Genomic DNA, 26136 nt, shown 5'->3' with positions numbered 1-26136 from the left:
ATTTTTCATAGCATGCACCTCCTTTTTTGAGGCAATATTTAGAACTAATCAAGAGTCTATAGGACACTACGAGTAGATTCCAGCGAACAGGAATGCACCTAGCAGGAAAAAATATTTATTTATTTTATATTTTATTGCGAGCCTCATGCGAGCCTATTGTGTCCCACTGCTGGGCAAAGGCCTTCCCCCTCTTCTTCCATTCATCCCGGTTTTGAGCTACATCTGGCCAGTCTCTCGAAAAGGAGTCCAATCCCGCCATCGCCGACGAGGACGAAAAATTACTAACCGACACAAATATCCTGAAGGCGTCAGGAACTCCTCCCACTTCTCAGCCTCCTTGCCAGTGAGGCGCACTCTCCCGTAGCCTGTTGGCCCCTCTTGGAGACAGCAGTCTTCGTTCCCATCATTGAGGACTGACAAAGAGTCGAGGGTCACCAGGTATTCCAAAGAACGTGAACGCATCTGAGGAAAAACACGTTGTTCAGTAAGAAAATTTAAATCGTTTACATCATCTTAGCCTTTTTATATGAATGTAACCATGCAATACGTGTTTCTTAAATACATTATGTTAATGTTTACAATACCTACAGATTACGGTAGAAAAAATATTGCAGTGCGATGGAGTGACTCAATCGAGATGGCCACTAAATTCAGTTTTACATCAGGCGACTTATTTTGTCAAAAAATCGTCAGACTTCATGAAAAATAATAGCGTATAAGCGTATGGTCACAATCCTCAGACATAAGGGAGCGACTAGGAAGAAACTCCAAACATCCATCCATCCATCTATCGTATATTTACCTTCTTGCCTCTGTGCAATGCGATAAGATGACAACATCGGAACCTTGGGTCCCGTTGCCCGGCGCCATCCACTATCCTCTGCACCAAGCTCTCTACTGCGCTCTCCAACTCGGTTGACATTCGACCTAAAAACATAGAATAGATGTATAAAAACTCATTTATTATATAATAAGTGGTATAAAACTACAACTAACTACAATTAAAATAACTAAAAATTAAAAATGCGTATCATCGTTTTGAGCCCTTGGTAGGGTGCCCATCACGCAGGCAGCATTCCCGCGCTGGATTGCTGTGGCCAATCGTTGAGCGAGAAAGCTGCCTCCGCGAGGGTCACCTGTAGCCTCCCTTAAGCGTTTGCTGGACGCCTTGTGAAGCCCCCGAGCCCCACTACCCCACGGGCCTAGTGTCTCGACGCCAAAAGCTACAAACTCGTGGAATAAAGGTTTTACCATACTTCTACTAATCTAGAACCATTATTTTGAGTCTCTTTGAAATTTTTTTATTTTAAAGAGCTAAGATGAGAAGGAGAGATCATCAGATCATCACCTTTTTGGTCGTCATCATAAAGCGAGTCAACATAGCCGTTGAGCGCTCTCAGCTGGTTGATGTTGAACTTTAAACCCGAGGTTGGAAGGCGGAGGTCGCCACCCGGCGTGTCTACCGCCACTGATGCGCCTGACCCCATCGCTGTAGAAGAGAAAACTATAGTGAAAAGTACTTTCTGTTAACTCCTTGAGAGCAAATTGTCATTACAACTTTAACCAGTGATTTTAATCAATATATATTATACTAGTAGTTCGCCCCGAACTGAGAACTCGCGGTTAACCAAAAATTATATAGCGATTGACTTTGTTGCACCTACTTAGGTACTCGTATAGTGCGACATAAAATAATAGAAAATAAATGAGGGCGCCACTTTCTACGTACCTGTCACATTTTTGACGTAAAATGCTTACACATGACAACAATTTAGTATGGACATTTTTGAGTTCCATTTTATTTAATTTCTACTATTTTATGTCGCTCTATAGGCGGCAATGGATCAAAGATCGCGTGGATTTATTGCAAGGTCTGTGGAGCCTTTAACAGATTGATTTAAGCAAAGATTAATATGTATATATAGGAGACCTACCGGTGTAGTTGAATTAAACTTCCAGATATTTTTATTTTATTTTTTTTTTTTTTTTTTTTTTTTTAAGGTTCACCAACAGTTATTACATTGAGGCTTAAGTACATCAATACAAACTTAAATAACATGCTGAATGTATAACTAATTACTGGTAAACACCACATGCAAAAATTAAAAAAGCAAATTCAACAACAAAGCCACATTTGAACACCTTATTACTATAGAATAAGGAGCAAAGCGCAACCACGATGTAGACTGGTTAAGTAGGTATATAACTAAATATGGAATTAAAACTAAATATACTAACTACTAATGAATACATTTCTAATTTTTGTCAGAGAGTCAAAGTGAACATCAAACCTGTTACTATATCTATTGAGTAAATTGCTCAAGCGTGGTACTGGGGAGTTTGACCCTAACACAGTTCGGCGCTGAGGGCGAGACATTGGTTTGATAGCAAAACGCGGTATTCTTCTAGGTACAGAGAAACGAAAGCTACTCAAGAGTTGTGGACAATCTATACTGTTTCTTATAAGCTTAGTGAGAAATTTTAAATCTAGTAAATCTCTACGGTTCTCAAGAGATAACATTTTAAAAAGTTTTAACCTATCCTTATAAGAGAAAGATCTTTTCGCAAGACCTACCGATCGAGCAAGGTGCCACATAAATCTTTTTTGCAATCTTTCAATCCGAAGACAATGAGTTGCATAATGTGGTCGCCAGACGATACTACCATACTCTAGGTGACTACATACTAGACTATAATAGAGAAGTTTTTTGGTTTGTATCCTACGAAATACCTTTCCATTTCTTATGACGAATCCTAACATACATGAAGCTTTTTTTACTATTGCATCGATGTGAGGAACGAATGTAAGTTTTGTATCAAAGATAATTCCTAGGTCACGTATGGTTTGCACTTTAGGAAGACATTCACCAGCGATATGATATGACGAAGAAACTATATTGATCTTACGAGTAAAACTAATAGAGGAGCATTTTTTGGCATTAAGAGACATACCATTTTCTGAACACCATTTACTAAGCCTTTCAATGTCATCCTGGAGAAGGGCGACATCGAAAGGACAAGTTACCACTCTAGCAAATTTGAGATCGTCTGCATACATGAACGGGATGGAGTGATGAAATTGGGCGGGCAAATCATTAATAAATATATTGAATAATATAGGACCAAGGTGGGAGCCTTGTGGAACACCTGAAGGGATATTATAAGTCTGAGAAGAGAAACCATTAATAACTACATAAAATGATCGATTATGGAGATATGACTCAATCCATTTTAGTAAAGGACCCGTGACGCCGTAGGAAGAAAGCTTCTGAATCAAGACCATATGAGAAACTCGGTCAAATGCCTTGCTAAAGTCGGTATAGATGACGTCGATCTGCTTATTAATATCAACAGCCTTAGTGACAAGCTCAGAGAAGGAGGCAAGATTGGTGAAAGTTGACCGCGCAGGGACAAAACCATGTTGGTGTTCAGTTATATACTGTTTGAAGTGACATTGAATAAAAGGACAGATAAGGGATTCGAAGATTTTGGCAAAAGTAGAAAGTATAGATATAGGTCTATAATTCTTTACTACACTAATATCCTCGGCCTTGTGTATTGGGATAACTTTAGCCCTTTTCCATATATCTGGAAAAATACCAGTTACAAGCGATTCACGATAAATAATATATAACGGATAAGATAATGTTTTTGAGCAATTAGATATAAAAAATGGGGGGATGCCGTCAGGGCCAGCTCCTTTAGCAGCATCAAGGTGTTTCAGTTTTTTATTGATCGAGTCAAGATTTAATGTTACGTTATTAAGACATTCAGATGATCTTATGACACCGGCCATATTAAAGTTATTGCTGTCATCCTCCCTGTAAACTGATGAAAAGTATTGAGCAAATAAATTACAAATCTCTGATCCTTCCGAGCTTACAGTAACCCCATCTGAGAGATATAATAAATCTCCTATAATTAATCAGTAAATACAATAACATTCAAATGACACGGAAAAATCAGCGATTGTTTCTGAATGTCATGCTTCAGCTAAAAACTCGTTGAACCGCAGACGTGTGGCCAAAAAGGCCAGTCCGCCACACTACTCCCCCGCCGAGACCGTTCCTACGGTCGATAGTCAAAAAGATGGGACGGAAAGTGTACGGTTCGGCCGCTACGAGTTCTTTTTTCTGCAGTTTGTTCCTGCTCTAGCGGCAGATTATTAGGAGCAGGTACTTGCGGAATTAATGGCGTGCTAGGCGTAGCTCTGCTGTGGTTGAGATTTCCCCAATCGTCTTTGGACATATACGCTGGCTTGAGCCTGTCTATAGTTACAGTGTCTGCTTTCCCAGCTCTCTCTATTTTAAATGTTTTGCTTCCTCTATTCAAAACCTTATATGGGCCAGTGTACGGGGATTCCAGTGATCCTTTGACAGGTCCATGTCGTAGGAAAACATAATCTGCAGAGCTGAGATCCTTCGGGATATAGAACGGCCTTTGAGAGTGACGAGTGCCAGGAACTGGGATGATTTTAGCTATATGGTTGCGTAGTCTGTCCACAAAATTGCAGTAGTCAACTGCAGTGGTTTCTGAAGGCTTGAAGAAGTCACCAGGTAGGCGCAATGGCTCGCCATATACGAGCTCCGCCGCCGAAGACTGGATGTCTTCTTTCCAAGCACTGCGGATTCCGAGGAGTACCAAAGGCAAAGCTTCTACCCAGTGCGTGTTGGTATGGCACATTATAGCTGCTTTTAACTGTCGATGGAGGCGTTCGACCATACCATTGCAAGCCGGATGATAAGAAGTTGTTGGTCGATGCTCGGACCCAAGGATTGTCGCCAAACTTCGGAAAAGCTCGCATTCAAACTGTCTGCCTCTGTCCGTGGTGATTCTTGCAGGGCAGCCAAAGCGGGCGACCCAGCCTGACATAAAGGCTAGTGCACAGGTCTCTGCAGTGATATCGGCCAATGGATATGCTTCAGGCCAACGCGTAAAGCGATCGATGACCGTGAGGCAGTACCTGTAACCACAAGAAAAAGGTAATGGCCCTACTATGTCCATGTGGACGTGCGAAAAACGATGAGATGGAGTGGAAAATGATGAGATGGGAGATGAAGTGTGACGTGAAACTTTGTTCTTTTGGCAATCTGCGCATTCTCTAGCCCACAATCGGCAATCTTTCCTGATGCCAAGCCAAACAAATCTTTGCGTTACCAGGCGGATGGTTCCTTTAACGCCTGGGTGGCTCAGCCTGTGTACTGCGTCAAATACTTTTCGCCGGAAAGTTTCCGTTATATATGGTCTTGGGTATGCTGTTGAGACATCACAGTACACTTCGATATCGGAGTCAGGGATTCTCAACTTCTTTAGATTCAGCCCTGTGCCGTGTTGTAGTAGTTGAAGCAATTCCCTATCTCCGTCTTGAGAATTTGCCAGCGCTTTGTAATCAATCGTGTATCCACCAATTTCTTCAACTCTGGACAGGCAGTCTGCCACCACATTTAGTTTCCCTGCCACGTATTGTATGTCTGTGCTGAATTGGGAAATAAAATCCAAGTAGCGGAATTGCCTAGGAGAACATTTGTCTCTTGCTGAGGAGAAAGCATAAGTCAGGGGTTTGTGGTCCGTGTAAATAGTGAATGGCCTGGCTTCAACCATGTGACGGAAATGCCTGATAGCGTCATATATGGCCAGCAGTTCTCTATCATATGGACTATATTTCTTTTGCGAGGGTTTTAAACGACGAGAAAAGAATGCTAGGGGTTCCCAAGCTCCAGGTGTTACTCGTTGTTGTAGAACAGCGCCAATAGAGGTATCTGAGGCGTCAGTATGGATCGCCAACTCAACGTCTGTTCGAGGATGAGCTAGGATAGCAGCTCGAGAAAGTCCTTTTTTGCATGCCTCGAAAGCTTTCATCATTTCCTGCGTCATCTCGATGTCCTGCGTAGGTTTCTTCTTTGGGCCAGTCAGCACAATATTCAAGGGTGCTTGCAGTTCTGAAGCACCTGGCACGAATCTTCGATAAAAATTAAACATGCCAAGAAATCTGCGGAGTTCTCGGATGTTTTTAGGTGCGGGATAATCTAACATCGCCTGTACTTTGGTGTCAAGGGGTTGGATCCCTTGAGCTGAAACTTTATGTCCAAGAAAAGTAATTTCCGCCACTCCAAATTCACATTTTGCTACATTAATGAGAACACCATAATCTTGCAGACGCTGGAATAACGTATGGAGGTGTTGTTCGTGCTCTTGTGTGTTGGAGGAGAAGATTAGGATATCATCCAAATACCCGTAGCAAAAATCAAAGCCTCGGAGCACTTCATCCATAAATCGCTGGAACGTTTGTGCAGCATTTCGGAGGCCAAACGTCATGTACGGAAAATGGAACAGCCCGAAGGGGGTTATAATGGCAGTCTTTGGAATATCATCAGGATTTACAGGAATCTGATTGTACGCTTTGACGAGGTCAACTTTTGAAAATACTTTGCTTCCTGTTAGCTGCTGTGTAAAATCCTGAATGTGTCGTATTGGGTACTTGTCTGGAATGGTACGCGCATTAAGGGCTCTATAGTCACCGCATGGGCGCCAGCCGGCATCCTTTTTAGGAACAAGGTGCAAGGGAGACGACCATGAGCTCTCGGATCTGCAAGCTGTGCCAATTTCGAGCATGGCTTCAAATTCTTTTTGAGCTATTTTTAGGCGATCCGGTGGAAGACGTCGCGGCCTGCTTGTAACTGGCGGTCCGGGTGTAGTGCGAATATGGTGTATGGTATTATGCTTGGGAGTGGTATGCATGCCGGCTGGCCGTGTAATATCAGGGTACTGACACAAAATGTTATGGTAGCTCGACTCCCCTGACATTACTTTCACTGATGCGATGGATTTTGCTGACGGTTGAGGTGGGGCCGTGATGCACGATGTTGTTAAATTATCTACCAACCGCTGTTTTCTGCAATCAACTACTAAACTGTAGAACGATAGAAAATCAACGCCAATGATGGGCTTGGATACGTCGGCGACCACAAAATTCCAGTTGTAGATCCGACGGAGCCCCAGATCCAGTTGTAAGTGTATCGAGCCGTATGTGTGTATTATTGAACTGTTAGCAGCAAAAAGTTCATAATTAGATTTTGCACGAGGTCCTCTAATTAATGTGCGCGGATATACGCACACGTCTGATCCTGTATCTACTAGGAAAAGGGCTTTAGAGGTATGGTCCAATACAAAAAGACGGCCCGGGTTTATATGGCAGACGTTGGGCGCTAAATTCGGCTGCCGCTGAAGTTTTCCGCTCCTGGGTAACTGCAAGGCCTAGTACAGCGGGTAGCTCTATCACCGAATCGGTTATGGTAAAAGCATATGGATTGATCTCTGGGTCTCGATGCGGAACGATCCTGACGGCGGCTAGACCTAAACGGCGCTCGACTGCCACGGAAACCGGATCTTGATGTGTGTGGTGAATATCCAGCCTTTAAAGCAGCAACTTCTCTTGTGAGTTCAGTCATTTGTCTTGCAATTTCGGACATCTCCGTGCCATGAGAGGTAGTGCCTAATGCATGGACCTGCATAGTCTGAGGGGCGACGTCGTGTACCTTGTCCGCGGATTCAGCTAACTCTTCTAACGTAGCTTTGGCTTGGGACGTAATAAGCGCCTGCAGGTTGCCGGGTAAACGGCTTATCCATACGGTTTTCAGGAAATCTTCCGGAATGCCCTCACCTGCCAACGCGCGTAAGTGTCGTAGGAATCGTGACGGCTTTCTGTCACCTAGCTCTTCGTGTTTCATCAACTGTAGAAACTTTTGTTCTTTAGACACGGAGATCCTCGATATGAGCTGCGATTTTATCTTTTCATATTTATTGTCAGCTGGTGGGTTGCTAATAATATCCTTTACCTCTACGGCGTACTTATGCTCCAACTGGCCAATGACGTGGTTAAATTTGGTTGTGTCACTCGATATGCCGGCGATGGCGAACTGGGCTTCCATTTGCGAGAACCATAATGCGGGTTCCTCTGGCCAAAACGGCGGAGTGCGTACAGTGACTTTACATACCACACACGGGGCTTCAGCGGCTTTGGTATCAGTCTTGGTTTCATCCGTCATTTTTAATGATGATGGCTTGTAAATTTATAATGCAATACTGTATCACGTCGGGGTCACCAATATAGGAGACCTACCGGTGTAGTTGAATTAAACTTCCAGATATAATAAATCTCCTATAATTAATCAGTAAATACAATAACATTCAAATGACACGGAAAAATCAGCGATTGTTTCTGAATGTCATGCTTCAGCTAAAAACTCGTTGAACCGCAGACGTGTGGCCAAAAAGGCCAGTCCGCCACATATATATAGTTGGCCAAGCAGATCTTGTCAGTAGAAAAAATGTAGGCGCGAAGGGATATGGTCTCATAGAAAATTTGAGTTTCGCGCCTTTTTCTACTGACAAGATTTGCTTTTTTGCATCAATTTTGAAGCGCCATTTACAAGTTTAGCGTTAAGTAATATAGATGGCGCTATTTTTTCGAATAAAGGGCTTCGTATACGGCTGTCCCTCCCCTGGATTTAAGTCACCACCATAGAGATTAAAATAAACTGTATCTGTGCTAAGCCGAAATATTTCTTGTCAAATGTCACATATAGATGGTCAAGCAGATCTTGTCAGTAGAAAAAGGCGGCAAATTTGAAAAATGTAGGCGCGAAGGGATATCGTCCCATAGAAAATTTGAATTTCGCGCCTTTTTTTACTGACAAGATTTGGTTGACCAGCTATACATATATTATGTTTATTCTATTTTATTTTTATCTTGCTAATTATTTCAAAATGGTAAATTTAAAAACGATATTATAAAAGTGTAAGTCGAGCACTTTCATTTGATACTAAACTCGACCATGTTTCTTGCAAAAAATTGACCAGAATAGCAAGACCCCTCACAAACAGCTTTTTGGCCTTCTAAGCTCTTCTAGCTCAATAACCTCTTGATCGGGCCTGCTCATAATTTAATGACTAAAATATAATGCCCTCGACTACACGTTTACCCAATTTCATTTAAATTAGAACAAATTTACTTAAGTTATTGAGTATCAAACTATCTTCTGACAGTTCAGCTTAAAAACATCGAAATGCCGAGACGTGCCGCTAGCCAGCCGCGTGTTCAAAGTCGAATGTAAGAACTTCGCTTCGCTTCGCTCGCTCGTTCGAAAAGAAAGTGTACAATGTGCGTGCCGCTAAAACTCAGAAATGAGTCCCGATACGTTCGAGGAAGTTATATGGTGTGGTAGCCCTCTATCTCCCGTCCATGAAGAAGTTTCCCGTTTTTACCTGAAACGTGTGCTTTTGAAGATATAAGGGCTGAAAGTTTCGCCCAGACCCAGACTCAGAAGCAGTCGTATTGTTATTGAATATTGAACCTTAACTTAATAGTCGAAAGTTCAGAATAGATCGTGAAATATATATTACAAAAATGTGTACCTGGTGTGGTGTCTCGGGTCTCGGACGCTAGACATTTCTAGAATAGTCCAGAACATTCGGGAGGATTCGAGAGCATTCCACAGCATTTCAGAACATTCTGGAATGTTTTCAAATATTCGAGAACATCCTAGAACATTCCAGAACACTTTCGAATGTTCTGGAATATTTTGGAGCATTCGAAGCCTTTTTTGTAGGGTCGGAGCGGAGCTACCATTGGTAGGCGTGTATAAAGCAAGATCCGTCGTGCTGGTTCGAATGTTCGAGAAATGTTTTCAAATATACGGATATAACGTAGAATCCAGGATCCCAGATCATTGTGGAACTCGAATGTTGTGGAATACGCTGGAATGTTGGGGGTAGGGTTTGCAAGATCCGTCAATTTTTCGGATCCGGATATTTCGGATATTACAATTTGACGGATCCGGATATCCGGATAATTCGGATAATACGGATCTGTATAAAGAAAGGTGACGAAATTTACAACTTACATACAACGAACAGCTAGTAAAATGTAAAATGTTCATATTTTAGTTAATTATAATTATTATTATCTCAAAATGATATAAATAAGTATAATAATATATTCAGTGTAGTCTTAATTAGGTATTCCTATTAATAATATTATGCATTTTTCTTTTAGGAGGCCGCGTAGTCGATTTGTAACCGAAAACGCCAAAAATGAAATAATTAAAGCAAATTTATTTCTATATATCTGCTCAGAAGAATTAATTCTAAAGGTGCCTAAAAACACCGCTTTAACTTCGGCGTTTTTTCTTAAATTTACCATTATAAGCTCACAACATAGAAAATGGAGAAAAAGTTACATTTATGTACTTTTATTATTTTATACCTGTGTGATGTGGTATAATTATACTATTAAAAACGTGCTTACTTTACCTTGGTAAAATAGCTATACCTTCAGTCGTTAGATTGAGAAAAATGGCTTAGAAAAAGTATCTAACTGATTTATTCAGTCCCCATTACAACAATCTTCCATTACAGGTATGTATAAAACTTATGTAAATCCAGTTAATTACTGCAAAATAATGTAAAATTACTACAAAAGTTCGCGAAATAAAGAAATTTGGGCTACAGCTTCTTAATAAAGAGAAAAAAATATCAATATTACTTACTCGGTTAGCAGCACATCAAGCACATGTTATTTATGTTAACAGAAGACTGGGAACCGACACGATAACACAAAAAAGTCACGATAACACAACAACATTTACTTTAAAACATACAAATAATTACCCTTATTCCAGTCAGGAGGCATGCAGGTAGCTAATTTTAAGACTGTTACTGTTACTCTGTTTAGTTTAAGCAATATTTGTATTTATTTTATGACGTTATCGCGTACCAATAACGCGACCAATGCAATATTTAACGGATCCGTGAGATCCAAAATATCCGGATCCTATGAGACGCTGGATCCGGATCTTAGATTTGACGGATATCTGGATATTTCGGATATCCGGATATCCGGATCTCAAACCCTAGTTGGGGGCCATTTGATTTTTTTACAACTACCACACAATCACATGTCAACTCTCTGAGCGAAGCCGGGTACCTCAGCTAGTAAAGAATAAACGTTAAACAGAAGTTCGAATACTGCTCAGTTTAGAGATATTCTGCTTCATTTTACAATAGACCTAAATCTCTTGGAAAACTCATCCATTCAGTCAAATCAAAGCACAACTCTTTACGGAGTGAAACATGTCGCATGTTTTTCTACTTAAAATACGTTTTGTGTTTCACGTATTAAGTTTTGCAGTTTCAGAGTCGTACAAATAACAGAATCTGTACGGAAAACTCTCATGTATGTAAACACACATGATTTGTCGTATACCAATTATCCACGGTCTGCGCGCACAATCAATCCAATATGGCGGCGATCCGTTTCCGGCGGAAGCGCATTATGCCCATGCGCAGGTGACCGTGGGCCGATTGTTCGATTATGTGCATTCTAGAGCAAGTGTAAAGTTATGGTAGATGTAAGTAAAGCATTTTTAAACTGCGCGCTCTCGCCTATGCACACATCTTTATTAAAATATGGTTTTTGGATACCTGTATTACCCGTATTCGTATTGAAAGACCTATCCCACACTATTGGATCTAAGCAAAAAAAAAAACATTTTTTTATGGAAGCACCGAATTTTTTTTTTAGTTTTCATTTTACCGTTCTGTCGCCATACGAGGGCTGTTTGATAAGTACCCGTTTATGAAAAAAATAATCAGTTGTTTTTGTTTATATGCATTTATTTTTCTTCATAGTCTCCTTTTAACTCTATACACTTGTTCCACCTATATTCAAGCTTCAATAAACCATCCAAAAAGTATGATTTCGGAAAGTCATTAAAATAGGCCTCTGTGGCGGCAATGACTTCGTCATTTGATCCAAATCGCTTACCACCGAGCCATTTTTTCAGGTTGGGAAACAAAAATAAATCGCATGGGGTCAAATCTGGAGAATACGGGGGGTAAGGCAATAGGGCGTAGCGTAATTGTGTTAATTTAGCCATCACAACTCTAGACGAATGAGCTGGTGCGTTGTCGTGATGAGACAGTACTTTTTTATTTTTTAAATGGGGTCGTTTGTCCTTCAACCCAGCGTCAAATTCATCCAATAAATTGGCATAGTACTGCCCCGTTATCGTTTTCCCCTTTTCTAAGAACTCAATATGTATAATACCCTGCGAATCCCAAAAAACGGTCGCCATGACCTTTCCAGCCGATGGAACGATTTTTGCTATCTTTCGCGCAGGTTCACCCGGTAAAATCCACTGCTTCGACTGCCCTTTCATTTCCGGGGGGTAGTGGTGACCCACGTTTCGTCTACGGTCACGAAACGACGCAGAAACTCCTTCGGGTTACGTTTGAACACGGCCAAACACTGCTCCGAAGTAGTCAGTCGGTTCCGTTTTTGCTCCTCCGTGAGTAAACGCGGCACCCACCTCGCCGATACTGTCTTCATACCCAATTTTTCTTCTAATATGTTTTGTACCCGCTCGATTGGAACATTTACAGCATCAACGATTTCTCGAAGTTCAATTCGGCGGTCGGCTAAAACGATATTTTCAATTTTCTTAACCATATCGTCTGTAGTCACCTCAATTGGGCGGCCTGGGCGATCCTCATCAAAGACGGTTGTTCTCCCCCGCTTAAACTCGTTAAACCAGTATCTGACGGTTCGGTTGTCATAGAAGGAGCACATTCATGGTAAACCGCTTGCATTCTTACTTTTATTTCATCACATGTTTTTCCTTCCAAAAACAAGAATCTAATTACAGACCGATACTGCTCTTTCTCCATTTTCACAATTTTAAGTTCACGCTTTCACTGAATCGCTGTCAAATGAGAAAAAAACAAAAGAATGCTGTTTTTTTTTTAAATTTTCCCACCTCTGAAAAATGGCTTAAAACGTTTGTATACATATTTTCGGCCCGTGATATTAATACATTTGGAAAACGGGTACTTATCAAACAGCCCTCGTACATGATTTATGTATCCATGCCAAATTACAGCTTTCTAGCACTAACGATCACTAGCAAAGCCGCGGACAGACAGACGGACATGGCGAAACTATAAGGGTTTCTAGGTGCCTAAGAAACCCTAAAAACGAATTGAGGAACACAATGGGGTAAGAACGTCTGAATCATATGTCTTTGATGAACATAGAACATGATCTCCTTGAACAAATTGACACAGACCCCATAATACATCAATTTGCAAATATATAAAATCACGAAAAGTGAATGGCTAACAACTTTGTTTTTTTTTTATCCTCTTAACCTAAGAAACTAAATGAAACCATCAGGGGGCCCCGCGGACGAATGTGCTACGGGCCCCGCACCAGCTTAATCCGCCCCTGCTCCACCTCCACCTCTCTGCCTCTCTGTCAGCTTGATGGCTCTGCCAACTGAGCCGCCAAGACCTCATCCATAGCCAGCTAATCTTTCCACCATATGGGCCTACGCGACCCTAGCAATTTTTCAACATTTAAATTTATTATAAGCTAAAAAAGTTAAAAATTAATTTAGCAAAGACTTTGCCTACAAAGCTAGCGGGTCCGGGTTTGAAAAACAAACTGCAGTTCCTTGGAAAAATGTATTGGCCTATTAATTTCACCTATCTACCCAGATATTTATATAGCGGAATTCATACCTGAATGCACTGCACTGAATAAAACAACCATAACCAATAAAGTTTCCTGTAAGCAACGTTCCTGCGACATGTCTGGCACTAACGCGTTTATTGTGAGAGCACAAACATGTCCGGACGGAGAAAAATTATGCCATTCAGAGTAGAGCTGTTGTTCGTGTAGGGAGCCTGGGTGGAGTAGACATATTTATACGCATTAGGTATGTAAAAGCACAGAGTAAATAATAGTACTAGGTATAGGGTATAGAAGGTTCACTCTCTAACAAAACGCGTGTATTACGTCAGATATGACCGCTAGGTGGCGCAAGCGCGAGCAGGGGCCCGTTTATCAAAAGCTTGTAACTTGTAATAAGTTGTTGGAAGTCCCTTTCTAACAAAAGCTGTCAAAAAGTGACTTCCGCCTGTATTAGAAGTTACAAGCTTTTGAGAAATGGGCCCTTATTCGTTCCGTAGCGGTGCCTACACATCAAAATTGGTGTGGGCCGCATGTACTTGTAGCGACGTGACGAAATCGCGGAGTGAGCCACACCTGGTTAAAGTGTTGGACTAAATGTTGATATTGATACCGAACGCCGATTATGTTTTCATAATTTTATCTCGCTTCGATACGACCTCGCATCATGCTATCAAGTTTTTAGAAGTAAAAAGTTGCACTGTACTGAGAAGGAACCGGCAAGAAAATTTGTCTCTAAATATCATATATTTTAAGATGTCCACAGGAAAGACGCATAAACATAACTCATACTAAAAAAAGTTTTTGACCCATTTGGATAACGTGAAGCGCAATTATTATTCGCACGAGTACATCGACATAAATAAACAAAATGACAAACACGGCGGCCATTACAATAAGCTGCCGTTTTCACGAAAATGCACGGCCATTTGCTGAAAAAACACAAATTTATTCACACCGGTGATTTCGGAACATAGTGATGCTCCATTACACTATAGTAGCATTCGTAGTTTAAAAATATTATATTGATATGTATAGTTTTATGTTGATTTGTGTGGTTCGTACGGTCGAGTTCACAAATATCTTCACAAGCCAGCGTTCCAAAAATATATCTACGTAATCTACAAAGCCTTATTGTCAGCGGCTTAGAGGCGAGTAAATATATTTTGTATGTTGGCTAGTAAAGAAGTTTGTGAACTCGACTGTACAGTCGCCAATCGCCATCAGATATATCGGAGCGGCCAAGGTGCTCATAAATATCTGAACACGTATCTATTATCAAGGCGTTAAGAGTTTAAGAGTGCTTGTTCAGATATTGTGAACACTTTGGCCGCTCCGATATATATAATGGCGACTATACAAGCCATTGGGTCAGGTTATACTGGGCTGTAACTGACGAATATACTGTTTTGTGAGTGACCTTCCATAAGATCGTCTCAATGACTCAGTTTATTGAAAGAGGAGTTTGTTGCTTAGTTAGATTAAGATATTTATGATTATAAGGTTATTACTCATCGTGGTGTTATTATGCTAAGAACTAGGTTAATGCGTCACAGTTAACGGTTAGGATTAATATTATAGGTCTCAAGTTTCTAGGCGGCTTAAAGTGGTTAAGAACTGGAGCACGATTCAGATTTAACAATTGTAACGGTTTTGATCTTATTCTACGACATTGAAGATGGAACATGCAATGAGTTATAGAGAAGCTATGGAGAAACCCCTATCACTAAGACGATTGTCAAGGTCGTGTCAAAACTAATTCAAAACCGTAACAAAATTGTTAAACTGAATCGGGCTCCTAAGCAGTATTCACCTATAGGTACTTACTGAATTTACCTACTGAATTTTTACGATAGGACTATCGCTGTCAAATATAGATAGTACGAAATATAAGTTCAGTTCACCATGCTCTTCGCAAAAGCCAATAATATGCTAAAGTGTCCATCTACCGTGTACTAGACGAGCGCGCCGCCGCGCCGCACTGCCATTCATACGCGCCGCTCTCGGCGCGGCGCGGCACGACCCGGTTATTGATGAGGAAGAGGTAGAATCAGGTCCAGCATCAGCAGGGCCGGATCTAGGGTAGAGCGAGTGGAGCGGCCGCTCTAGGCGCCGGATGGCAAGGGGGGCGCCAAAATGGCATATGAGAAAAAAAAATGTAAAAGACGCGAGTGTTCTTCAACGTACTTCAACGAAGGGCGCCAAAACCCGATTTCGCTCTACCCTGATCAAGGGCTCGGGCCGGCACTGAGCATCAGAACCAAGCGATCTAAGCTCTTACAATGACGAGTTCGGTAGAGTAGAACATGTGCCTACCATTAAAACATCTTCTCTGGAAAGCCTTGCTCACTTTTGCAATAGAAATCCGATCAATAATTGCAGTTTTTAGTAGGTAATACCTAAATGAAAAAAACAGCTACACGCCGGCGCCGCCGCGCCGCGTTGACCTGAAATGCACGTGTACCTACCTACATGCACGACAATCACCTAAACAAAATAAACCCCCAAACCGTTACAAAACACCAAAAACCACTTATCCATTACGAAACTAATGTTAAACAGAACTCTCTTATCAGAGCCGTGGTGGCTGCTCGCCGTTTACACAACTTTTATTGTGTGATTAAAACTTTTCATAATTTGTTTTCGGCGTTAACTTAGATTAGGTTTAGGCTGGTCTGGATACTGGAAACAGGAGCAAAGCTTAGTTGTTAAACAGTAAATATGGTTTTTAGTTTGTAAAGCACTTAAAATTATTGTTTTGACTGTATTTATTAATCGTACTTTATTGTATTTACAACGGTCATGGAAGCTCTAACAAGTTTACGTAAATAACTACTGAAATAGATGTCATAAATATTTTGATTAGTTCCTTAGTTTCAAAATAACTACACTCAATAGCAATAATAATAATGAAATTAAATTAATAATGTGTAAGCATTTAGCGAAATAGTTTTATCCATCGTCAAATACTTAAGTTAAAGTGAAAGATTTATTTTTTAAACCAGAACCACTAATTGTTAGTAAACGTATCTGAAAAACTGTTAACCTTGATTAACCTTAACAAAAAGAGGGTTACAGTACATTCAAGGTCAATAATTACATCCAATGTCACCATGAGAGGGAAATACATAAAGTTACCCACGAGCATAGGTCCCACAATTTAGGGAGAGAATTAAGACACACATGTAAAATTTGCATGAAGATACTTAATAATTATTTCAAGGTGTATTTCCATTTGTCCCCGCCGGGCACAGATGGGAATAGAAAATAGATGCATTCATCATCTTATGTGGCGGTCACGTGGGGCGGGGATAAGATAATAATTATTTTAAGGTGTATTTCCATTTGTCCCCTCCGGGCACAGATGGGAATAGATATGCATTCATTATCTCATGTATGGCAGCCGTCACGTGGGGATGTCACGGTCAAATGGGAATGCAGGAAATTTAAAATGGTTCTGACATTGTCATGTTTATATTTCACAATGTATCTAAAGTCAGACCAAGACAAGTCTGCAATGATTTTGATAGCACACGCGGTGCAAGTTACTTTAAACATCAAATTTCTATGAAATTATGTATAAATGGGTCTTTCCTGTAGACTATTGCCCACAGGAGAGAAAACTAGTGTGTTCGCGCGAACTGTACATTTTTCTCTCCTGTGGGCAATAGTTAACAGCGTGTGGGCATGTAAGTAATGATTTTATCATAGTTCTCTAAATAAAAGGAGAACCTTTTTACGTGGATAAGGATTAAATACGAATATTAACCTTTATAGCCCTTAACTCTTGTGTATGTCTACAGGAAAGACGTGAACACAGTATTCTTTTTGACCCAAATAACATTTGCACTGCGTGTGCTATCAAAATTGTTGCAGACTTATCTTGGTCTAACTCCATTGTTGCTGAACCACTCTCTATTAGAGTCTGTGCGGAAAGAGAAGAGTCGTGGAATGTATTGTGGCCCATACATTCCACGACTCTTCTCTTTCCGCAAACTCTACAGTGCTACTAACCCAACCTTTACCTAGTGTTCCCATAATTTTGACACTATTCGCAGACGCCCTTGACTGCCCAATCGCGTTAGCCGCAGAAATGACATGTCATTTACTAAAGTCCATTGTCATGGCGGAAGGCCGCTCGGCTGTGACGCTGACGACTAATTTACTCACAAAAAATAAATAATTGCATGAAAGCGAAACGATACGTAGCTACGGATCTGTTGAATGTGGAGACTGAATGATGGTCCGTTGATGCCTTGTTGTTAGTTTTATTATACTTAAAATATAACTTTATTGAGAACTATATTTCAAACTTGAATTAAATCTAGAAATAAAATAACTACACAAACTATAAAATATATTTCATAGTTACCTACAAAAAACCTGGCCAATTATAAAGAGAATACCCCTTCTAAGTGTAAGGCCTGAGTGAACGCTCGAGTTGGGGCGTGCGGCGTGCATGTTAACAAATGCAAACGTATAGGGAGCGGCCTTAGTGCACGCTGCTCAAATTACTCCTCATACTCCTGACCCCGACGCCACGCTGCAAGCCCCGCCGAACGCTTCGAACGTCCACACAGGCCTTACACTAACAAGTCGGAGTGCAGCATGGACCCCATTGACACTGGCGGCGTTACCTCTCTGTATCGCAAGGGAAATACGTTGAGAGGTACTCGCCAGCCTTGGGGTCCCCTGTGGTGTCAACCAGCCGCGCCGACTGGGCTCCCATGAACTGTTTCATTACGGCTGACGGGACCCAAAGTCTCAACTGCGAATAATAATATGTATAGCTAAAGCGCCTCTTGCAACTTGTTTAGGGTTGCCATACGTCCCCTTACACCGGGACATGTTCCCGTTTAAAGCTTTGTGTCCCGGTGTCCCCGGCATTAAGCAAATTGTCCCCGTTAATGCTCACGCAGCACTCACCGGAAGAATATTTGCACCAATTGTCCCGGTCGACGTCCCTATTACACTTATGGCAACCCTAAACGAGTTGCACCTAACAAATAAACGTCTCTTTTTTGCCCAGTGGTCAAAGAAAAAAGCCTGTTTGCTTCTTAAATTATTTGCAAAAAAAATACATATTTGTATAGATTTTATAGGGCAATACCCCGTTAGGTACTTGTTTATACAATGTTGTTTACGGCCAAGAACGTCTCGGACTATGTTCAGTGTAGAGTTCCTTACAATTAGTCGACTACGGAACCCTGCAAAATAGGTAATATGCTTAGTCTCCTATTAGACGAGTAAATGACGCTTACATGTATGAGCAGGTGTAAAGCCGATACCGCCGCCGCGTGTATGATACCGCCGCGGTAAAGCGCCTGACTGTCTGGAGATAACCTATAAGCTATGACTAAGATGACACTAATGCGATTTTTATGTACCTATATGTATACCTACTAGTATCTCTACTGGATGACTTGAGGTAGTCGAAGTGGTCGACGCTATGCAATCAGGGTCACATTACAAATTATAACTTACTTTCTGTGGAATAAGGTTTAAAAAATGAACTTGAAAAAATATTTACGTCCTTTCGAGCGTCATATAACACTCCTTTGCGTCGAGGGTTAAAAAAACATCATCATATCAGACTTTTATCGCCCACTGCTGAGCAATGAGCATAGGTAGGCCTCTCTTCCAGAAGTGACCCGCAATCTTTCGAATATCGTCCACCCAACGCGCCAACGGACGGATGGAAAAAAGTGCTTATTGGATAGAACAGATTTATTGACAAGTGTTGAAGAAGAAAAATCAAATTTACCTATAACAGATTATTGCTGCTTTTTTTTTATTCGCTCAATATATTTCTCTCTCTAAACCAATTATAGGTAGGTATCTCTGTCTGGCCCTATGGTTGACTGGTAGAGAATGCTATTTGGCATTAAGTCCGCCATTTGTACATTGCTGTATATTATATTTTGTGCAATAAAGTTTAAATAAATATTAAGTATAAAGTATACCTTCAACGATCTTTGCCGATATCTGTACGGTTACCATCGGATCAGTTTGTCACTGACATAAACGCCGTCGAGAACGTAATTTACTTTCTATACATCCCGTTTGCACTAATATGCGAGTGCGAGCGAGATGTATAGAAAGTAAATTACGTTCTCGACGGCGTTTATGTCAGTGACAAACTGATGGTAACCGTACTGATCGTCGTATCGTATGCCACTTTAAAACTATCGCTAACTTTAATTTACTTCCCGTAAAGACTACCTTTCTATAGGTATTGTTTAAGTTTTAATGATAAAGCAAACTTACGCGTAGTAACCTATACTCCCTCTGGTACTTACTAGTTTCGTAGTTCTAGCTCGCATAATTAAAAAGCATCTTATTATTTATTATTTAATAATACTAGATTGTTAACCAAGGGATGAAAGGCACTTTTTTCAGTCGAGGTATTTTAGCGCTTGAACGCGTCCGAGACTTTCAATTATACTTCATTTAGGTAAAAGTATCGTTATTTATAATATGGGGAGTTTAGGTGGTAGTACCTAGTATGTTGGCTGGTGGAATTTACTTTTTTAAGTGATGAAGTCTAGATTAATTTTCATTTGTATTTGATTTTGTAATGTCATATATTTACTTTACGGTTACTTAGTGCCTATTTTCCTCGCGTTGGTGTACCTAGTGAAAAATGTTGTTGTTCACTCGGTAGCAAAATTGCTTAACCCTAGTGCTTAAAAACCGCGCAACGTTCAAGATTCCATTATTCGAACCACTCGCTTTGCTCGTGGTTCAATTTTATACTCCTTCGCTTGCTCGGGTAGGTATCATATCAATATTAGCACGAGTTATTAAACAGCAACGATGTCCCCAAGTAAAACAAATAACTATTATTGTTTACGAAGATCAAATAACACAAACTTACCTTCAACTTTAGCTAAATTAACACTACAACACAACCACAACAAAAAAACACAATTATTTCATTTTAATTTCCAAACGAATTTTCTCGCGTTAACTTTTTAATACGCAGCATTGGCCGAACCGAACAGCCAAGCGCGGGAAACCAGAGTGTTCACCGTTCAACTGTTCAAAGGCAGGTCCACATTAGCGGAAACGTTTACGTAGACCTATTGTCATACACTTTTAACATTGTGGTTAAGTATAGTGGCATTATTTGTTGTGTTGCGGTACAATGGATTTGAGTTCATTGGGCTTGCTTATTTTGATTTTCGTTGTTCGTTTGTCATAGCGTAATGTTGCTTGAATTTTTGCTATTACGATTATTAATTTTGACGTTGGTTTATTAAAATTTAATATTAAGAATGATTTATTTAATGTTGTCGTTTGTAATGTAGTTATAAAAGCATGTCTAGTTACCCATAGCCCATAAACTACAATATTAGCTGAGTAGGTATTACATGTATGTATGTATAGAAAACCACGACATCTGATCAGCCAAAATCTATGAAACATTGTTTTTTTTTCGCAATTTTTGGGTTGGTCCCTTACTAAAAGTTGAGGGAAAAGGGTTTGATAGGACATGCTGTACCTATACACCGGTGTAATGATATAATGAATAGGTAATATGACCTACATATTAAATAACTTAACTACGTATATATATTTAGATAATATAACTGAATAAATGTCGAAATCAACGACATTTTAAGTACCTACTATAATATTATGTAATATACCATTTAGGGTTCTAGCTTAATTGGACATTTCATAGCATAAGTACCTATTGTACAACCAATTTAGCTAGGACCCTAAATGACATAATAATCGCGGACCGTGATGGTAGGTACTCCCTAAATAGATCCCAGGTAGCATTTATACGTCATTATGACGTCCGTTTACGGTACTGCTCGACGTAAGAGACGTCATTTCTTGACGTCGGGGGGTCCCAGCAGATGACGTCAATTTGTCACAGCCTCAAGACGTCAGTTTACAGACGTAATACTGACGTCATATACTGACTTCATAGGGACGTTACTGGGCCGTACATATTAGGGCAGCCACTGACGTTGGAGTGACGTCATATACTGGATTCATAGGGACGTTACTGGGCCGTACGTATTAGGGCAGCCAAGAAATTGGAGTAACGCGCTCTGCTGTCGAATCCTAGGACCGAATAGCCAACTATCCGGTTCGAAGGACCATGTACGAGGTTCAAAAATAACACTGTATAAAACTACCACTTCATTTACTATTTACACTACTGTACACTGTACAACACTCACTAATGCTTTTGAATTGACGACCTATGGTTCCTCGAACCTTATATATAAGCCCGGAAAAATCTTAACACCGCGTTGTAGAACAGACGCGTTGGGAACAAAGCGCCATCTCTTGACTTATTTGGTAATAAATTTTCTATAACAACAAAATTTTACATTTGCTAAATTGTGAATTTTAATGCAAAATATTACAAACATGTTATTCCAAATAATTTTACAAATATTTTAGAGTTAATTGCCAACAAAAATAACCATAATCTATAAATGAATTATGTGAAAGGTACGTCCTGATAGTGACTCCAAATAGACGTCACTGAAACGTCATGTTTGTGACCAAAAATGTACATCCTGACAGTGACCCCAAATAGACGTCAGTGAAACGTCAACTTTAGACTAAAATGGTACGTCCTGATAGTGACCCCAAATAGACGTCAGTGAAACGTCGTATTTGTGACCAAAAAGGTACGTCCTGATAGTGACCCCAAATACACGTAAGTGAAACGTCAACTTTGTGACTAAAATAGTACGTCCTGATAGTGACCCCAAATAGACGTCAGTGATACGTCGTATTTGTGAACAAAAAGGTACGTCCTGATAGTGACCCCAAATAGACGTCACTGAAACGTCTTGTTTGTGACCAAAAAGGTACGTCCTGATAGTGACCCCTAATAGACGTCAGTGAAACGTCAACTTTGTGACTAAAATAGTACGTCCTGATAGTGACCCTAAATAGAAGTCATTAAAACGTCAATTTTGTGACAAAAAGGTACGTCCTGATAGTGACCCCAAATGGACGTCAGTAAAACGTCTATTCTCGACGAATAAATGACCGACCTTATTATGACCTATAAATGACGTCGCCTGTGCGTCGCTGACGTCAATTTGCTACCTGGGATAGGTGTTAGGTACCCGATTAGTTCATTTCATTTCATGTAAAGTTTACTCTACTTGTAGCAAATGAAATCGAACTTGGCATAGGTACCTACATATGTAGTCACCACACGGAATTGTTACGCCATTTAGGGTTCTAGCAAACCTGGTTGTTCCATACTTACGCTATGGAATGTTCAATTTAGATAATAATAATTTTCAATTTTTTGTACCACTCGCCTTCGAGGTAACGGGGTGTTGGGGGTCTGACGCCATAGCTTTTATAAGGGAGGTGGGACGTAGAATTAGGGAGAGGACCTGTGATGCTCGCGCGGGTTCGTACCTGGTGCAAAGGCTGGCCATCGCTATCCAACGTGGCAACGCGGCAAGTGTCATGGGCACCTTTGCACCCGGTACAACTCGCGGAGGTCTTTTAGATTAAAATATTTTAATATTTAGATATATTTAAGTTATTTTTGTATGATATTTTATATACCATTAACCTTTTGTATAATATAAATAAAGTTTTCATTTAGATAGAACCCTAAATGGCATAACATTAACAATCATGGAGCGTGACTGTACATACTATCTCGTCTTAATCCAAAAACTTCCTACATTATAGATAGGCTACAAGCGTGCCTCGAATAACTCACAAAGTTTCCTTATCAGCTGACACCGAACACTATCTCTGTTTGTTTGAAATACCAGAGCCACCGACAACAATTAAAAACCTATTAGGAAGTTCAAACACGCGAGGCAAAAGTTTCTGAATATTCATGTGTTAATTTGATTTCATCAATTTGCGGAATGCGTCATAACATAACTCCGAAGATTAACTTTTGAATAGGTTTTCAACTACCTATGCCTTTTATCCACTGTAATGTGAAAGATCCGATATTTTATAGGCCTATTTTCCCCTTCAGGTTGGGAAGTCAGATGACAGTCGCTTTTGTAAAATCTAGTGCCTAAGCCAATTCTTGGGATTAGGTACAGTCAGCAGCAGAAGTTGCTAAGCGGGCGAGGTGTTCAAAATAACCTTGACGCGCTCTTATTCTCTTATCAATAAAATCGCGTCAAGATCATTTTGAACACCTTACCCGCTTAGCAAGTATTGCTGCTGACTGTACTTGCCAAGCAGGCTCCCATGAGCCGTGGCATGCCGTGGCAAAAAGTTGGAATAACACCAAGAAGATGATGATGATGATTAATGACCCTGTTTTGTCACAACACTCACAACGTGTGTTGATATTACATATATTTCGTTTTAACTGCATTTTACAAAATTAGATGATTGTTCAAGACATTAATGCCTTGCTTGTTGCCTGATTTAAAATGTTAAATAAATAAATAAATAAAATAAATGAATACCTACCCAGCTTTCGAATTCTTTCTACGCAGTTTAACATTTTTGCTGCCGACTGTACATGAATATAATGACCTTGCACCCGGTACCTATCTACTTATATCTGAAGCGATAAGGCCACCTGCGGTAACATATCTCTATTGCCAAGGCGCTAGAGTGCGTGATCAGATATTTTTGAGCACCTTGGCCGCTCCGATATATCTGATGGCAACTGTACTAATACTTATCCAGTACGGATATGATGGTCGTTCTTGTCTACGTGACAGCGTGATAAAACGGTGTCCGTCACTTTCTTTCCCACGGTGTTAAACAGTGACAGTTATTTTATCACGTGGATAAAGATGGATAAAGCTATCCATAATAGGCTGGCTGTGACGGCACTTAAAATGTAGCTATTTGCCAATGCAATCAGGCGATGCCGTGCCAGCTTGCACTTGGAAATGAACTTGTAGAGTACAAATACATATCATTAACACTTCCACACGCGATTATAGCTTTTGAGGGGAAACTGTAAGTGCTTAGGCTTAGGCTTTAGCACATTCAGTGCCGAAAACCCGACTGTCGGGTATTTTATGATTTGGTTCCCAGGCCGGACGACCCGATAGTCGGGAGTCAGTAGCAATAGTTGCTAAGCGGGCCAGGTGTTCAAAATAATCTTGACGCGACTTTATTGTTAAGAGAATAAGAGCGCGTCAAGGTAATTATGAACACCTCGCCCGCTTAGCATCTTCTGCTGCTGACTGTACTACAGCTTTTTATGACGAAATTTTTGTGGCCTGGCGCGGATGTCTTGTTTGGGCGGGGTGGCAATGAATGTGTTAATATTTGCTCTATTTTTATTGCGCCTTACTTGTAAACGAAAGATAGGTATCGCTTTTTAGCGATTAGACCGCCTGTTTCTACTAATCTTTGTTTAGGTAGTCCAAATTTCTTTTTTTAGAACCACTTAACTTTCCTGCTGAAAGAATCTGTTTATTTCTGTAAGTCGATTGGATAGAAGAAACACAAGGTCACTTGAAATAGGACTTTATTATTATTTACATAAAGAGTTAAATTAATAATTCATTCACATACAATATATCTGTCCTACGATGTTATACATAAGCCCACACATACACATAAGGCATCGTTGTACCGTTCATAATAAATTCCTTAGGTATTCGTGTTAGGGTAAATCTGGCATTATTTTACAAAGTGCTAAAATTTCTAGATCTATCCGTACTGATGTGCCGTCAGAAAGTTTCCAAAATTCCGAAATTTCCACATGGAAAATATTCGGAAAAGTTTCCCATGTTTCCTGTGAGTTTTTCTCAAAATTTCCTAGATCTTTTCCAACTTTCCGTTACTTCCACATCTGTAGGATATAGGCCTAGACAAAACTACCGAATATCAAAAAAATATTTCACAGTTTGAGGATTATTTGTACTGTGAGTTACTATTTTATAAACCCACTCTTTACTTAGATATTACATGTTTTTGTATATCAATTTATGTAATATCATTATAATTATCTTTGTAGTTTAAAACTTATCTATCAAATATGTGCCTAATTTTAAGATCTTTAGGTTACAGTTTCGAACGACCAATTATTTATTTCCACTACGGAAAGTAATTGTAACATTACAATAAGTTTAAATTTCATTGTTTTACTTATGTATATATTTATTTACAAGGTTCAATTTCTAATACTTTGGACCTATTTTATAATAGTTATGTATAAACCATGCAGTCATAGAACTCATAGAAATTAGAATTGTATAGGTACATACATACTTGAAACAAACAAACAACATATGTATTTACAAAATACTTATATTGTGCCTTTTGTTACTTAAACACGCGAAATAATATTATTAAACTTACTTAAAATATACTAGTTAGTCCCATTAGTAATCCATAAATGGAACCTTGTAAATAACACCACAATACTCTCATTTTTATAAACTAAACTATTAAAAACAAACTCAACATACACAATTTTAGTAAACCGTCCGACTTGAGATTGATATAATTTGCAAGTTTTGTGAATCCAAAATTTCATATGCCATTGCCACTCCTAACTCTGAAGAATTAATAACAGAATCCGTGATCTGACTTTAACCAATTCCATCAATATCAGCAAATCTCAGTTGCTGACTGTACAGTAGCGGTCCAAGATTGGCCTTAGGTCTTCATAA

The 26136-nt window shown here is 39.9% G+C and overlaps 1 protein-coding gene across 1 annotated transcript in view; it reads right to left on the bottom strand.

Moving 5' to 3' along the window:
- The window catches only part of LOC134652762 (uncharacterized), a 75549-nt gene extending 55037 nt beyond the window's left edge, over positions 1-20512 (bottom strand). The window contains exons 1-4 of the mRNA XM_063507924.1: positions 20406-20512; positions 1349-1489; positions 803-927; positions 287-462 (exon numbers count right to left, since the gene is read on the bottom strand). Of these exons, the coding sequence (XP_063363994.1) occupies positions 287-462; positions 803-927; positions 1349-1487 (440 nt within the window). The 5' untranslated portion in view covers positions 1488-1489; positions 20406-20512. The remainder of the gene's footprint in view (positions 1-286; positions 463-802; positions 928-1348; positions 1490-20405) is intronic.
- Between the last annotated feature and the right edge of the window lie 5624 nt (positions 20513-26136).

Source organism: Cydia amplana, chromosome 12, assembly GCF_948474715.1.
Source record: "Cydia amplana chromosome 12, ilCydAmpl1.1, whole genome shotgun sequence".
In the NCBI taxonomy this organism is placed as follows: domain Eukaryota; kingdom Metazoa; phylum Arthropoda; class Insecta; order Lepidoptera; family Tortricidae; genus Cydia; species Cydia amplana.
This window is presented reverse-complemented; position numbering and strand designations above follow the sequence as displayed.